The sequence below is a fragment of the Streptopelia decaocto genome (assembly GCF_964273445.1).
Source record: "Streptopelia decaocto genome assembly, chromosome: 1".
NCBI lineage: Eukaryota > Metazoa > Chordata > Aves > Columbiformes > Columbidae > Streptopelia > Streptopelia decaocto.
The window spans coordinates 92309479-92327583 of NC_138663.1; the positions used below are offsets into that span (position 1 = coordinate 92309479).

Genomic DNA, 18105 nt, shown 5'->3' on the forward strand with positions numbered 1-18105 from the left:
CCTTGGCAGCAGGCAGGCCACATAACCTCAGAGCATTGCACTAACCTGCCTTGCCAAAGAGGCAACCCTACTGTGGCTGTAAGGCTTCTAGGACTCGCTTATCTTGCGTGTTTATACGTGGCAGAGCACAGCACTGTACAGGTATTCACACCTCCAGCTCAACAGAGCACATCTGCTCAATGTATAAAAGCTGTTTCCAGTCAGGGCCTGTTTCTATTGGAGATTAGTGACATAGGCTGTGTAGCTTTCTTCTCAGGAACATACTAAATAAATGCTAACCATTTCTGGTGTGTCTCTTGGGCAGACCACCAGCTGTTTCATAATTAAATGACCTTGTACAACAAGTATGCAGATGTCTTTAATTTTTCCATCTTTCTTAAAAACACGGGTTCTATGTCAAGACTTTTCATCCTTTCCTTGACCTCTGTGGGAGGCTTTGCTGATAATTAAATAAATAAACAAATAAATAAATAGGCTAGCGAAGTTTGAAAGTTGTTCTTCATAATTCATAGCTGCAGTGAAAAACAAAGATGCTGAACATTCAGAATTCTAATTGCAAAGATAACTTTCCTTGACATTATCACATGGAATGCAGTAGGTAGCATTTAAGCAAACCTTTTATTCATGACTCATACATTCATACTTGTAAACATTATTCACATAATGGCATTGGCAGTATAATAAATGGTGGGTTTATCTTTTGCAACAGCTTTCCAAATAAAACCTTCAAAAATAATGTTGGTTTGGTTTGGTTTGGTTTTTAAAAAATACAACTGCAACAGAGTTCATTTTCTAAAAGATTCCATTTATTAGGTCATTTTAAGGAAAAACGATCTCTATCTTCTTCACCCTTAAGCTATTTGTAATACAAAAATGAAAAAGCTACATTCACATACGAGTAAGCTGAATTCCTTCTGCTTTTCTTATTCCTTCTGCATCTCAGTGCATGCATAACTGTCATGCAGTCCTAGTTCATGCAGCCTACTTGAATTTTAGAGAGGAAACAGTTATGTTTATCTAAAATACTTCAGTAGTTGCCAAGTATACTGATGTATATTTGATTTTCTGTGAGAATATGTATCATATTTCAGAGAGATTATATCCTTCAAAATGAGGTTACATCAATGTTAAAGGAGAGAGCATTTCTAGAAAAACAATGTCTGGTGTATCCATAATATATTGGAAGCATTAGTTGCTCTTAAACAGAAGTAAGGAGACATTCTTTAGTCAGCACTGCTATTACTTAACACTTATTCTAAAAAATCTTCTTTCTTTAAATCAGAAACCCAGATCATTGTCATCCTCTTCCACTGGTTTGCATATAGGTTTTGCTACCACTAAAAATAAAAATTGAACACTGTAAGAATTGATTGATTGAATTCCTTTCACCTGCGAAGGACAACATTTGCATAGCCATTTAACATGTGAAGCAATGTATTGAAAATGGGATGCTGCTGTTGTAGTTCTCTTTTTGCTTATTTTGGCGTTGATTGAAACTAGCTGCAGGAAGAAGTGTCTGTTGCTTTGTAAGAAAATAGCATTTTTAAAGGTAGGATATACTGTGAAGAGTAAAGAAGATTAATAGACATGGCACCAAAGGAAAATTATGCAAGTGCAAGGGTTTCCTGTTGATGTTTTATGAAACATTGGATAGTATTCAACTGAGAGCAGTATTTTCTGCTACACTTCTTACGCAGAGATAAAGTTGATAGATGCAGAAAAATGGACACTCCACAGCAAAGAGTTCATGAAATCTTTAGATAAGGAGCCACCATTTGTGTCAGTCTTTAGTAATCTTTCTAGTTTGTTCTTTTTCATTTAAAATTTAAAGTAGTTCTGTGATAAACTAGAGTTCATCTGACATCATTATGCAGATTAGAACTATAAAAAAGATTTTTAAAGGAATCAATTTTAAAATCTAAAGCAGAAAGTTGAAACAGGCTGTTTGATGTAGATCAGATAATAAGAAATGCAAAAATGTGTTACTTCAATAGAACTTTGTTGTATGTCAAAATGACTACATAGCAATGTAAACTAAATCTCAAGCTTTATTTTGCCTTTTCTTTTTCTTCCATGAAGAATGAGAGTTTCATTTCATTCCTCACACAATGCTGGCAAGTGTTGGGAGGCAGACCACCATTCCTTTCTTCCTCATCCTAGCTCCTTCCCCACTGTCCTGCTATGTCTTTATAGTTCTCATTTTCAGGTAGACTTTTCATCATCTGATTCTGTGTTCTGGCTATAAATAGATTTTATCCTCTCTGGCTAGGGGCATATGAATGGGATTAGCCAAGAATATCTTCTCAGGTATTGTAGTAGAAGGACATGCGAATCATTTGGCCATTAAATTCTCTAAGAAAGCAGTAGTTGCACCTCATATTCCAAGAAAAGTGTGCAAATGTTCACAGAAAGATGTAATGTTCTTCAGAGATGTTTTGATGACTAATGCAATAATTCTCCATTTGATTTTCAGTTATTTTCGCACTCACTTTTTCCTCTTTCTTAAGAATTGTGAGAGACAGAGAAATATTATTTTCATTTATATGAGGCAACCTGTTGCTAGAGATTCTACTGAAGATGTTATTCTGTGAAAATTGACATGGCCCAGCTATGCGATGACTACCTAGCACTATGTGATAGCTGCCTTCCATGTTCTTATTGAAGACATGAAGCGGTCTTAAACAACGAAATAAAATGACTGTAGTGAGCAATACTTCAAACACTACTTGAAACCTAAATAATAAGTGTTTCCACCTCTTGTAGGATTACTTATAAAGGCTCGGGGCATCTTTGCAAACTCTCCTTTGATGGAAAATTTGATCTTCAGTCAGCCTTCTTTTCTTAGATTGTCTTGCTCTGATGTGTCCTCAGGACCAGGAATATGAATTGTCAGGCTGCCTAAGGAACTGCCTAGACTGTTTGCTGCATCTTTACATCTTTGCAGGCATTACCAAAGTTGACACAATAGAATTAGGTGTAATAGTCAATAGCTATCCAAAGCAGGGTGAGAGAGGATGGTAAGTATAGAAATATTCTCCCAAACTTTTCTGAACAACTTTCTTCGTTTGTATCCTAAGTCTTCAAATAGTTTTGCAAACGTAAGTTCAGCTGCACGCACAATTTTAGGGATGTCTGCAGGCTAAAATGTCTCTCTGGACAAGTAAACTTCTCTTAGCTTACTCTAATCTACAAGGCTGAACCAAGGCAGTGAGGTTGCAGCAGCAACATCTGCATTATACACTACACTATGGTGCCAAGACCACATAAGCTGGCATTGTGGTTGGTAAGACAGGCTAACATTTTATGCTATTCCTCTTCTGTGGTCCTTTTGTTGGTCCAGCACAAACCATTACCACTTTGCCCAGAGAAATCTAAGTCTTACTTTTTCTGGTTTTTAACCCTTTTTCACTCTCACAATTACCTCTAATTAGTCTCCACAAGAAGAAATACTTAGAAAACTTATTTTCTTTTCATAACAGTCATAGCTCTCATATTGCGGAGTCAACACTAAAAGCCTGTGTATCAAAAAATTAATCAGCTTCTAAACCAAGGGCTAGAAGAAAATAAGAATCAAGGTATCTCTTAGCCAGGAAGAATTCTTCTGTCAGAAGTAACAAACATTTGCAGCTCTTACTTCCTGAAATATTTGGGCTTTTTGGAGTTTATATGTTCATATATATGAGTTTGTATGTTCAAATCATTTTCCCATTAGTTTCAGACACAATTCAACCAAAGCAACAAAACCAGCAAAGCTAAACCATTTGCTTCTCCTTAATCTGGAGTAATGTTGCATAAAATTATCCCAAATGTAAAGTAACTAGCCTGATTACTGTAAACAAGGAGGAGGTTAAATTATGCTTTGTTCTTGTAGAGGCAGTGTAGTTATACCATTTTTGTCACCATTCTTAAGTGCCTTTGAAAGGTACCATCCCCTTATAAAAAGTTCCATGTAATAGCAACTATGTTCTGTGGTTATTTCACCTGGTTCCATGGAACACTATTTACAGACTGTCTTAAAGAATGTGTTTGTTCTACTTCTTAACTACCTCCAGACTTATTTTACATCCACTTTTATACATTGATTCCCAAAATGCATCTATTACTTTGTAAGAACTTCCCAAAATTATTTGTGCAATTTCACAGTCTTAGTTTTGTTTTCCAGTGATTTGGCACAGGACTGTGCTGTGATAGGACTAACTTATGCTGTAACAATGTGTCATTACCATCTAAAAGCCTAAGCTAACATTATCATTAGAATGATCACTCGCTTAATGTCAGTACAGTTGTATTCTTGACTACAGGATTTGATGGTACGAGTTAAGATCTAAAAGTTTTAAACCAGAGGTCGTTCCCCAGTAGTGGCATGGCACCATCAAGTGTGGAAGCCTGATTCTTTACATGGGATATTAAAGTGAGGCCTATCTCAGATCTCTATTACAGTATTGCAGATTTTGGTGGGTTTTTTTTTTCATATTTCAAAAAGTGTAATCTGAATGTCCAGGAAATTTTCTCTTTAAAAGCAACGTTTCAAAATACTAATGTAGGCGAGTGCTATTATTTCAGTTAAATTTTTCTTGCATTGTAGTCTTGGTGCTTAGCTGGACTGGATTAAGCTATGTGATGAGGCAGTGGCACTCACAGTGCACCCCATGGAGTTTCCCCACCTCACTGAATAGCCCCTTCCTTGTCACCCGTGCACAGCGTGTCCAGGCTCACTGCCTTTGCAATGGAGATTTGCTGCACTTGGGCAGTAGGTCCATCACACTGTAGAGCGCATCAGGGTCAGAGACACTGTGTGCGGCACAAGGCCAGAGATACCAGATCCACTGATGCTTTGGCACCTGGCTGTCAGGAGTCCCCTTTCACACAAGGTCCCAGCACCTGAGATCCACAGGTTAAGATATCCCAGCCTGTAGGTCCTGTATGGAGCTGTAATGCCAACTACATTGCACAAGAGACCTAAAGAAAATGAATCACTGCATTGGCTACAGAGAAATCAGTGGCAAAAAAGAACCAACAATAAAAATTAAGCATTTAGGGGTTTGCTCAACTGATTCTTTGCCTTAACTTTTTTTCCTTAACAGGGATTAAATTTGTATCACATACATTTTTACTGAATGTCATGCAGAAACAGATGTAGCAAAACTCAATGTGAGTCAGTATAGAAAGGGAGGAGGATGAAAGAATGATGAAGTTCAATTTCATTTTAAAATAATCTTCATCATCTACACAGTCTCCCACTGAGTCATGCTGAGCTCCTATGCTTCCTGTTTTTAAAACAAAAAAAAAGGCTTTAGAGTTATTTTATCTGCAGTTACTCAGTGACCAATATTATGCATCAAACTGAAGCAATTACACTTTTCTAACAATGTGACGTTTCTTTGAAAATTTCATTGAAGTGTAAACAAGTTATCATGTACTCTGCAGCTTTCACTGAGCTTAAAAAGCACTTGGAAAGTATTACTACCATTACCAGCTAACACTATAATTTTGTCACATTATGTGAATAGGCAAGGAAGATTAACTTTGTACAATTAATCATAATTACTTTTAAATACTACTTGTTAAGTTATGATGTATATAAAGGGGAAAAAGATTTTAATGAGAAACAGTTCAGGAATCTGCTTCTTTTATTTAAAGAAATTGTAATTTTTTTTAAGTGCAACTGTCTTTTTAAATTTTTTTTTCTACTTATTTCCTGATTAATTATGAATAGAGCAGTTAGAGGCTACCCCAGGTTTACATTTTCTTCTTTTTCCCCTTTATTATTTAAATGTTGCTTTGAAACATCCAAAACTATGCAGTCATGATTCACACATTTGTGGGTGACAATGATGTTGGTGAAGCATGCTTTGGAAATAATAATTGCAGAAAAAATGCAGCAGAAATTAGATGGTCTGTTTTAACTAACTTTGCCGCAAATTCATGTAATGACAATAAATTGGTAACTGATTTCTTGTGACAAAACACAATCTATAATCTCCCATTTTTTGCAGAAATAAAAGATGCCTACTAGGTAAAAAAGGTAGAGGGTATTAACTTTTTCCTTCCCTGAAGTCCTTTATCTGGTAGTACTGAGTAGTTCAGGGAATGTGCTTAACTTTTAGGAGCCTTCTTCCATACATGCCTTGAGACATTAATTCTTAGTAACATTACCTAGGAGCACCCAAGACAATAGAGCATCTTGGCCACTAGAAGACACATATGTCTTTGATGTGTGTTTCCTGGAGGTTTGTCCTGATACATTATTGGATTTGTCAAAGAAGAATATTCTTCTTGAATAGTCAGCAAGAAATTTGCTGAAAAATGTGTTATGTGGTCATGGCTGCATTTTTTAGTTTTCTCTCAACTACTGCTTTAAGTTGGGAAAGATGTTCCCAAAAGCACAGGCAAAGGCTCAAAATTAGGGGCACAGAAAGTTGAATCCCACCATCCAGGAGATGATGGCAGAGGGTTAGGTCCTTCAGAACATGCTTTTCTCCAGTACAGCCCTCCTGGGCACTGCTGTGCTGTGCTGCAGCCTGAGCACAGGACCCAGCCCCACGCCTTGATGATTTCCCTGTCTTCCTGCTTCTACAGTAATCCTGAAAGAAAACCATGAGTGATGGTGGGGACTTACTTGGGCGTAGTCATTAGTTTTAAATAAATCAAATAGTTTGTCATCTTAACATTTTGATTTCACCAGGTTTTATCAGGGTAGCCTACCAGCTTGAGAGACAGGGCACATAGCTGGCTCTGTATTTCCAACTCCCCTAACACAAAGGTCCAGGCGTTTTCTAAGTCCCCAAATCTCGCAGGTCCTCTTTGTCCACGCAAAGCAGAACCTTGTGTAATAATCTGGTCAACATAGCCTTGTCTCTTTATATAACAGTGAGTATGCCACAAAACCACTTAACGATCTGCAGCTCCTAATTCCCTGCTTCATTCTTCATCCTTATCTAATAGCCTTTGCTTGCCAAGAGTCTCCCCCATCCTGTGACAAACGCCAGCTTTGTTTACTTGGGAAACTAGTGATTCTGGCCACAGCCTGTAGGGGATCTGGAGCTCCCTCCATGCCCCAAGCTCCACTATCAGACCTTCGGAACACATCAACAGAAAAGAATCATGAGTCACTTTGTATTTCTTCAGTAATGTCTATGCAACCTTTGAGGAACAGCTGAAAGTCTTCAGAAGCAAAAAGCAAGGAAATGGGTGAAGATGAAATGGAGCAAAATTAATCCTCCTTTAGGTTTCTGAGGGCAGAGAAAGCAGTCCTATATTTGAAATGGGGCCTACACAGAAAAGAGAAGCACATAGGGTTAGCTATAAATGTCACAGTTATTCTGAGCCATTGTAATCTGATGTTTGACCTGTGCCTCTTCTCTCTGACTTACGAGGTTTAAGTAGTATTCTGAATGACAGGGACTGGGGAGGGAAGGAGGCTTAATGGCCTAAGCCCTAGGTTTGAAATACCTACACCACCTATAATTGCACGCTTGTTAATCCTGATAAAGCCTATTGAGCTATTCTCCTGGTGTTGTCAGGTTGAGTTCAGAGATTTCTCCAGAACTAATGTGAATACAAGACACCGCTTATTGTGCATAGACTCTTAGTAGAGTCCTCAGTACTCTGAGTTCACTCATCACAGGGTTTTGCGCAGATGGAAATCTGCCTTTTCCACGCACATAGCCATGGTGTGCCATGGGAGAGGGCTGGCTCACCATCCCAGTAGCGCTGCCCCAACACGGTCAGGAAATCATGTCCAGGTGAGAGCCAGGCAGCCAAAACACCGAATTCAGATCATTGTGGCCCAACCTTGAATCCCTGCGCCATTTAAGATCAGGTGTGCATTCACAGCTGACAAGTCAATTATTTTTAATCTGAATTCAAATAGTTTGAAGCTGTGACAGTTTTTAAGGACCTGTGAAGATTAGTGATGCTATTCTAAGAAGCAAGGGATAATGCCCTCCTACAGCCCCAGGGCCGGGGCATTAATTGCTGTTGTGTAATGCTGAGGTCCCTCACTGCCTGACTTTGGCCTCACAGGGCACACATCCCCCTCCTCACCCAACAAAAGCAAACAGCCTCCAGCAACTGCACACAGGCTGACATTCTGAAGCAAAAACATCTCATAAGTAGATAAAATTCAATTGTTTTCTCCTCAGGAGATCCAGTAACTAGTGAGCAACTGAAATGGGGTCTGGGCAGGGGCAGTCAGGGCTGGTGGTGCCTTCAGGGCTGTGAGTATCAGTTTTATATCATCAGCAAATTCTAATTCTAGTTTTGGAGCCTTCCTTTGCCTTTGTTTTATGAATCAAACTGTTCCTGCGGCTTAAAAAAAACACTCATCAGGGAAAGCAAAACAAGTTAAAAACACACAGCATCAAAGGGCACAAACACATGCACAACCATAATGCCATTCTTAAGCTTCTAGTTCATCTGATCAAGGCATTAAGAGACTAAAAAAGAAGTATGTATTTTTATTAAGTCTACTGTGCTAAGCAGAAAGTCCAGAAGACTTTGGGGCATGTATAAAAAGAACTGAACCCTTTTCTTTGGTGTCCCAACAGCCCACTTTTCAAAACCACATTAGGAGATTTCCATCCTCTTATTTTACACCATCTCCAGAGGCGTACCCTGTAGGCTTACCCCCACTGGCTCTGCACATACAGGCAGGGAAAGAAACAGGACTTCAACATCCTACTAGATAGATGTCCATCCATAGTATCCAAATGTAATTATGCTGCAGCTGAGGAAGGCAGGGCCAGTGCCACACAGACATGATAAATAAGCCTTCACACACAAGAAATGCATCGATCACCCAAATTTGTCCCGTATCCTAAGCTGCCAAATAAGCAGACTTCACCAGCATTAACTCCATTTAATAAAAATATTAGAAGATTGCTCTTTGGAATAATAAAGCACCAGAAGCAAATTACTTCTATCTTCCACCACTGATATCAGCTCTGTTTATTGTGTTGTTGTTTGTTTTTCATTTTATGGTTATTTATTTCGTTATTTTTATGGTAGCCCTTTGCTTGTGAATTACTGACTTCCTAACAAGCTTTACTGTGTGTGCTGCACAGAGTGGAAGTTCTACAGTGCCCAGAGACACATAAGGACCTACCTAGATACTTGTACAGCGAATGGTTATAGAGTGGTAGATGGGTAAATCAGCACAGCAGTATTCTTTCAATAGCATCATAACATATTTATTGTATTTTTTGTTGCATTCACAGAACGATCTTCATAGGTTACCGTTATGGGGTTTTTTCCGTTATTTAATGTACTATTCTGAGGCTCTTACATGCTACTGTAGAAAGCATGGTATTTCTCTGCATCTGAGAAAGCTCTGTACATGTGTAAGAAGATCTCCATAGCCTTCTGCATCACATAAATGTGTTTTTTTCTACCTACAATGTATGGGGTTTGGTGTAGAAGGGAAAAACAGTACATTTCTCATCAATCCCTTTCTGCGACGCTTCTGGTCCAACATCACGTAGGTAAATGTCTGCATTCTCAGTGTTTCTATTCCTGGTGCACTGGTTGCTGTTAATATGTTGCCAGTGGTCTTTGTATGTCAACAGACTGTGGCCGGGACTTTCCTGACAACTACAACTTCTCTCAGGTATTTTTCAGAGGTGAGAGTTTTTGACCTTGGCCTTCAGCCCCTTCCTGCTTGGGACAGGCCAAACAATCCACCAGATCAGAATTACATACCCAAGCACATTAAGCAGATTATTACATTGTCCAAACTTCTGATATTTTGTCTGAGCAATGACAGTGACACCAAGATGTAGGAAAAAGTAAACATAATACTATTTTCCAAAATCCAAAGTGAAATGTAAGGGAGAAAGAAGAAAATTAATCTTGTCATGGACATCCAGCAAGCCTAAAATGAATCTGTAGTTTCAATAAGTAGCACGAAATGCAATAAAAAAGCAGCAAACTTGAAATGCATCTAACCACATTCTTAATAGATCTATCGAATCAGATGATGAAAATGTAATCAGTGAAATAAACCTTGCCCTCCTGTAAAATACTTGATGAGATGCTTCTTGAAATAATAATTGAAAAGTTGAAATTCAAGCTGTGTGCCAAAAAGAAGCATAAAGTTTGTGGTACATGATCTGTCTATTATTTAGTAAAGCATCTGCTTTTAATACTGGGCCTAATCTTGTTTGAAAACTACATGCAGTTACTGCCAAATCTCATTTTATCCCAAACAGCAGTTGAATGGTGTCTTTGCCTTTGCTGAGTTTGCTGTGATTGCAATTACAATAAATCCAGCAAACACAGCAGAACCTGCACCAAGAGTCTGTGAAGCAACAGTCAGTCTGCACAAGTTATGCACGCACCAGTTCTGCATGTACTTTGAATCCAGCGTGTTTGAAACATTGGATTTACCTCTTAGACGCCAGTCTGCCGAACACCCTTGTGCAGAAATCAAAACAAGCACTACAAGCATGGCCATGAGTCGCACTGCATCTTTACAGGACTTCTCTTCCTTTGTCTTATAGTCTCAAGGGCAGATTAATGCCTGATAGTTGGAGAACCTCAACTGGCGAAACATGTGTTGATATATGACAATAAAAATAAGTAATACGCTAAACCTAGTAGATACTCATCCAGCCTTCTCAAACACAGGCCATCTGAAACTGATGACAGTCTTTCCAAGGCTTTCCAAGTGATTGAATTCTGACCAACGAAAAGATCACAAGATTAAATTTACCAGCAGTAAATTCTTTATGTGGGCAGATGAGAAACAGTTGGAGCAAGTACTCTACAAATTCAGCAACTGCTTCTTCCATCCTTATCACATTTTTATAGAAACAAAGGAACTGTTGCAGTGGCTTAAACCACCTGGCCTGTCCTTGACAGGTTTCCATCACTAGCTTCAGAGAATAATGCAGAAAATATGGCATTAAGTCGATCTGAAATGCTCTTTCCCTATGAACATCAGCCAATCCTCACTATTTAGAAACTAGTTTATGACTTGAAAGCTTCATTTCCCATGCGAAATGTATTAGTCAGAGATATGATGTTTGTAAGGAAAAAAGACAGTATCTGGATTTCATGCCAGGTTACTGGTTACCATGTACAACACTTCTGCATGATCTCTCAGATGAATAACACCTGCAGCAGCTCTGTTGAACTGGAAACCATCCACAGTTCTGTAGTACTCACAGGAATATAAGCAGCTCTGCTGTAGACATCTCATTAATACCAAACCAGATATCCCAGACACCCTTTTTTCACATGTAGATGTCTACCACAAAACTGTTTCTTTTCTCCTCAAAAAATGTCAGTAACAATTGCTCAGAAGAGATTTGCCCTCCACCCCTATTGCCCCAGCTATCAGGGGGGAACAAAACTATCTATGTTAACACCCTGTCCTAGAGTGTTTCCAGTTGAGTGCATCTTTTTTAACCACCACAGGGGATTTCTATGCTAAGGTGCTTTAAAAATCAGTATGTGTTATAGTGAATGTGATGACCTGTTTCTGTGAAATTATCAGAATGAACAGAAAACAAATTTTATTAAAGAGGGGTTTTTTTCTTTCTCTCTCTTAGGATGGATTTATAGACTTCTTGGAGTTCATAGCTGCAATAAATTTGGTTATACGAGGGAAAATTGACCAAAAATTGAAATGGTATTTTAAGCTATACGATGCTGATGGAAACGGATGTATTGACAAAAAAGAACTACTAAGCATATTCTCGGTAAGCAAGTTATGACCAATAACAAGGACATTTGACACACTGCATTGCCCCCAAAACAGTGGTTCATCATGTGTTGTAAATGGGTTGTCTGTACTTTACCTAATGTTGTACAGCTGTAAAACCAGAATTGTTCTGCCAGCAATACTCCTGCTGTTAGTTTCCTGCTTATTGAAGTAAACGTATCTAAGTAATATTATACTTTAAACCACAGTTCTACAGATATAATGCTTTCCTGAAAATAAAAGCCTGTAGAAACAGTAGAGACTTTATTGTGATAAACCATACTGTAAGGCAGGGTAGAACTGAAGCAGCATAATGAATAAAACAGCTGGTTACAAGTGTTTGTGCCAGTCTGTTGTGGCAAACTGGCTCCTCAAACTGAACTTGCTGCAAGAAACAATATAGCTGTCATCAAAATATTCCAATATTTTAAATTTTTGAAAGGCTTTTAGATTTGTTTATTGCAAATGCCATTACTCCTATTTTAAAATTAAACTGTGGAAATTTAATTTTATCATTAAAACATGCAATGACATTTGGGTAAAAATATTGTAGAAAATTTTGCAGAAAATGGGTCCATTTCAAACCCATAAAACCAAAGCAGTATTATTTCTTAAAAAATGATTTCCTTATTTTTCAACTTGCTCTAGTGAAATAATATTTTGCAGTTCAGTAGCTGATTTCATCCAAAATGTATTATAGGTTTTTTTTGCAAATACGAATGACTTAATGTTGCTCCCTAAATGTACAAGACTTGTTACAGATCAAGGTTTTGCTGCAGGGAGCATAAAATCCAAACAGGGATTTAATGTCATTATAAACAAGGAACGTATTTGTATTTTTCCTGGATTCTGAATTACTGCTGGTGCCGGCCTAGTCACTGTTACAGACTTTCAAGAGCTACTGCCCAAATTAAAAGGAACTGGAGCCACATGGAGCCACTGGGTCAAACAAATAAAGCTGATGCATCACCGTCTAAAGAGCAGCTTTCTGAAGGCAGGAGAGGCTGCATCTCCTAGTTTTCTCCTCTATTTCTTTTGCAGATATTCTCCATCATTTTTCACCCAGAGGCAATGAAGCAACTGTGTTTTGTTTTGGGATTTATGCTTTTAATGTGAAGATTTCTCTTTCAACATACCTGGTTTTAAAATCAGTTTAAACCTCTGTGTGTCATCTTCTCTTTTGGAGTATAAGAACTTTAATGTAAACCTGCCTAAGCCATTTGATCTAGGCTAGATTAAAATCAGTGGGCTCTAAAGAAAAATAAAAATACACGCTCACAGCCCTTATGGGCCCTGCTTAAACTAAGCATCAGTAAAAAGGGCTTGTCCAAAAATATATGTCATACCTGAAACATTAATTTAAATCACAGAAGACCTATTAAAACTTCATCTGTCCCTACAGCTATGCAAACTTTGGAACAGCAGATCATTATCAACCATCAAAATTCTTTCCAGACAATCATAAACATTTTCAGTGCCTTTTAATAGCACAGTTATTTTATTATTTAAGGGCGATCCTGTGGTAGTCAGCAATTCAAGTACTTCAGGAACCACTGCTTCCCTCTTAGCACTACAACAAATTTAACTGTGGCAGAGGTACAGCCTTCCTCTGAAGACTGCACCAGGACCAGACATATAAAACACCAGAAGTATCTAAAGTATGAATTAGTAATACATACTAGTTTATGTACCTTTTTTTGTAAAGTTCTTCCTGACTTTCTGAATTCATTTGTGCAAAGTAAAATAAACACAGTGATCATCATGAATTCCACAACAGTGCTAAATAGGTTTAACTTACCTTTTATTTAAATACAATGAGTTCTAAAATAATATCAGAACACTAAAGGAAAAAAAAAATGGCACATACAGTGAATTATCTTACACAACACAGTTCATGTCAAGATAATTCAGGTGTAGAAAAACAAATTCTATAGTATGGCCATTACAGAACATGTACACATGTGTGTTTACATATATATACTTATGTATTTTCGCAGTCACTTACTAATTGTGATATTGAGTACAACTCTGTAAACATATGTTTGTTGCTTCTGGACCACTGGCTCTTAACACATAGGCAACTATTTTATTAACCTAAATGATCACCATAATGCAAAAATTACTGTCTCAGTGAATAGGACACAATTTTGGAGAAATATTCATGTATACCTTTACTCCAAGCATTGGTTCCCTTTGCCACAGAAGGAGTAGAGGGGAGACTTCTGGTTTTCTTAATTTCTTTGGAGAACAAGTAAATTCTGCCAAACTCCAGGACTGCTGGTCTGACTTTATTTGTGATTACTGAGTTAAACATGTCTTAACAAAAAATGACTTAGGCTTTCTCCTAATGTGTTTTCAGCTGTGAAAAATAATACTATATTTAAATCATACAGACCATAGGGCACTCTCTGAAGATAAGAGAACTCTCTAGGGCAAGATAAAAATGCTGGTGTGGAATCTAAACTGTATTGAAGAGCAGAAGTGCCACATGGTTTCAGAAGACCTTCAGAGATATGTAAATTAGTCTGTAATCTTCAGGCTGTGTTATGTTAATTAAATTTCCAATCCTCATTACTGAAGATTTACTTGAAATAGCTATTTATTTAGTGATTTTTGAAAGGGCTGATGAACTAAAGAGCTGAATCACAATTAGTGTAGTTTCTAGTGTCTTGTTTTCACAACTTGATGGGAAAAAACATCTGAAAAATCTTTCCGCATTTCTTCCTTCAGGCTATCCAGGCTATCAATGGCTACACAAACATGTCTGCTGAAGAGTTCACAAACATGATATTTCAGAAGATAGATGTGAACAACGATGGTAAGAATTTGGGTTTTCTTGGCATTGGCAGGGATTTTTCCCCTATAACGAAGTATGGGACCAAGAGGGGAGTTGAACACACTACTGAAGAACTGACTGGTTTAGGCAAACTGAAAGCCAGAATCTGTTCCTTACCCGTATTACTTCAGCTTCACAGTAAACTGTATATCAACTGACTCTCTTGAGATGACATACATGTCACATGCAGTAGGGGCTAAAACATGGAGGTCTTGTACTGTTCATCTAAAATGCCAGTACTCTGGTTGCAAAGCAAAATGAAAGTATCATCAAGGTACTTTTTTAGTATATTTGTGTTGGTTTATTCTATCTAAAATGTATAAGAAAATCAATTCAGATGCATGACTGCACAGGCTCTAGCATGTTCTAAAGATTGGACAGCACATTGGATGTCCCTTGAAGTCTGATTGTTTACACATGCTAAGACACGTTACTGTTTTTTCTCAAAATAGCTAGACTATGCCAATTGGGCTCACATTTGGAAACTAAAACTGTTATTTATTGCTTCAGAGTTGTTTCTAACAGAAAACTTGTCACATGTGAATGTCTTCTCTCATACATCTAATCATGAAGAACCTCCTTCCACTGGCAAGTACATTTTATATCAACTAATGCAATCATTGACAAGTTAGGAATATCAGGAAAGCACTGCAGAGCAAAATCAGATCCCAGCCATGAATTTTGGGCATTTTTTTGTTCATTTTTCTAGCACTATTTCCTATGTTAAGGTTACTTTTAAAAAAGCTGTTTGTAATATATAGTCACATTTTAAGCAGTGATCTTGTGATGCACGTGAATAACTTGTGGAGGATTTTTTCCCCACCTGCTTGGCCCATCTTTTGGGTGAAGGCAAATTACCAAGGGACCCAAATAACATATAGTCATATTCTGGAATCTAACCCAAATTCTATCATTATTCATTCTTTGGCCTCTGCTTTGACCATATGTTTACGGCAAGTAATAATCTTATCTGAGTTAGACCATCAGCTGGAAAAATAACCTTTGTGTCTTACATTTTAGCAGTGAAATACCAGAACATTAATTATTCAGAATTATCTTCATCGTACTCCCATTTCAAACCGCTTTACATAGTTAGTCATTTTTTTTAAATAGCTGCAAAGCAGCAGGACTAGCTCTACCTAAGGAACGGAACAAATTTGCCAAGTTTAGCTTAGACTATGCTACCTCCTTGTAGCTTCTTATTAAATAAATGTTGCAATGTCCTTCACATTAAAATTGAAAGAATAATCCCATGGTTGTGGGGAACAATTCTTAGAACAAATCTCCTGATAGCTTTGCAATTTATTTTCATGAGACCTGTCACGGTCACAGTGAGTCTGGCCATGCCAGTGTAACGATGTGTAACTGCACTGGTTTTTGTATACTCACGCACCAGTATTGGTACTTTGAAATATATAGCTTGGGATCAAGAGGAGGGAATTCCAGACCCGCTGACATGCATGAGCAGGAAAATGATGCAGAGTGTCCATCTGACGAGTCCTATCCAACCAAAGGCCTCAGTCAAAGGCAATACAGAGGGAAGGAGATGGGAAGTAAGAGTGCCTGGCATAGGAGAGATTGGAAGAAGCAAGAGGATGAATGGCAAAGCAGGAGGATGCAAACAAGCATACAGAGATGGTTTGTTCTGTCTCTGCTCCCAGGATGATTATCTAAGGGCACTGGGGTTGAAAGAGGAGGTGTGAACATCCTCAGGGCACTGCATCCCAGCCCCTGGAGAGGGTCTTACTCCCCCTCTGAAGCCTAAGAGCCAGGGCTCCTGTCAGCTGATGTCTTTCCACTTGAATAGTGTGTATATGACCCTGCCCACCAGTGCAGCGAGGACCCCTGTGACTGAAGAGGAAAGAACCTTTACTGCCCATGGGTAGAAAGTGGTTTTCACATTTTTCAAATGCTGATCATTTTCCTTTTTCACACCAAATGAAGTTTCCAAGGTTGCCATGAACAAAAACTGAAACACAAGAAACCTCTGAGGACTGTTATACTTAAACCCCAAAACAGCCAAAAGTCATCTAGCTAAGCTTTCACCAGAAGTGCACACAACTTGAATTTCTGCTCCCCTGCACCCTGGGGCCCTAAGTCATCCAGCCGTCCTACTCTTTGCCTGGCCTTCTGTCATTTCTTATTTCAGTGATAAATCATCCATTTTTGTGATTTTAACAAGAAGCTTTAAATCATCCTCAGAGGAAAGAATCAAGCTTTTCCTATTAAACCAAACCCTGTTTTCCCTTTCAGAGGGATCGCAGGATCACTGTAATAACCTCTAAGCAGAGAATTGTGTACACTCTTGTGTAACATGTGAGTAGACACATACCTAGGACAAGCCTTTGCTTTTGCTGACAGGGAAGAGTGCAAAAAAAGAAGAAGAATGCTTAGTCATATTCCTGCTCCACAATAAAAACGATTTTATATTTGTCTCAGAACTTCCAAGGTATAACCTGCTTTTGACATGAGCCTAAAAAGTCACACTTTGGATGACCATTTCAGTTACTTGGAAGAATTTATCAATCAAACCACTTAATTTTTTTACTACATCTTACCATGGCTCTAAATAATCCTAGTAGTCAACACAGGCAATATGCCTCGTAATCCTCAGCAAGTCATGCCCTAATCTATGTTAAAACGAGCTATAGGATAAATTCCAGTTAACTCAGTGAGAACTGGTCCATACATCTAAATTCAGCCTTGATACAGGCTTCATTAGCACTCTTTTCACACATTTCTGTCACCATAGATATTTAGACTTATGTGAAAGGTGTGTTTGATCTCTTTAACAGAAAAAAAAAAAAAAAAAAAAAAAAGTCTGGTATAAAGTGAGAAAACATTGGAAAACTTGCCTATCAGCAAAGAATGGGGAACCTTCCTGAGAGATTGAATATGGCATGCGTGGCCTTGTGTTGGGCTGAGAGTGATTGCTGGGTTCCTCGGCTCCTAAGAGGTATCTGATTTCCTTTTAGGGGAGCTCACTCTAGAAGAATTTATCAACGGTGTGGAAAGAGACGAGGACCTAATGGAATTGATTACAAAAAGTTTTGACCTTTCCAACGTGCTCAAGGTCATACAGAGCGGCAGGAGACACAGCGTCTGAAGGATCCAGTGATGGATGTGGCACCTGTGTCACCAGTTCAAGGAAGATAATAATTGATATGTTCAGAGAGCTTGACGTTGTCCAAGCTTGCTCAGGCAATACCAAGTGGCCTGCTCCAGGAGTAACAATTTTCACTCTTGACTCCATAGCTCTCCTTTTCTTTACTATTTCCCTCGTTAATGACTGTGGCAGCCACAGAACACAAACCTTTGCCCACATATAACAGAAAAGTTATTTGATGCAGTACAAGTAACTCGCTTGGTCTCAGTGAACATTGTTCAGAGTAATCAATAAAATAATGAAAATATCACAAAATGCAACCTTTCTAGAAAACACGGAGTTAACAAATTTCTTCTTTTAAGTACAGACTCTTTAATCTACTACCTAAAGTGTGGACATGAACTTCTAGGAAGGACTGTGTTCTATCTGGATCAATTAAGAATGAAGCCTGGTTTGCAT

The 18105-nt window shown here is 38.2% G+C and overlaps 1 protein-coding gene across 1 annotated transcript in view; it reads left to right on the forward strand.

The window, feature by feature from the left end:
• Positions 1-17721, forward strand: part of GUCA1C (guanylate cyclase activator 1C) — a gene marked incomplete at its 5' end in the record, with an annotated part of 41651 nt that extends 23930 nt beyond the window's left edge. Inside the window, 3 exons of the mRNA XM_082052250.1 lie at positions 11553-11702; positions 14435-14522; positions 17516-17721. Coding sequence (XP_081908376.1) covers positions 11553-11702; positions 14435-14522; positions 17516-17646 — 369 coding nt within the window. The 3' untranslated portion in view covers positions 17647-17721. The remainder of the gene's footprint in view (positions 1-11552; positions 11703-14434; positions 14523-17515) is intronic.
• Positions 17722-18105: the final 384 nt, after the last annotated feature.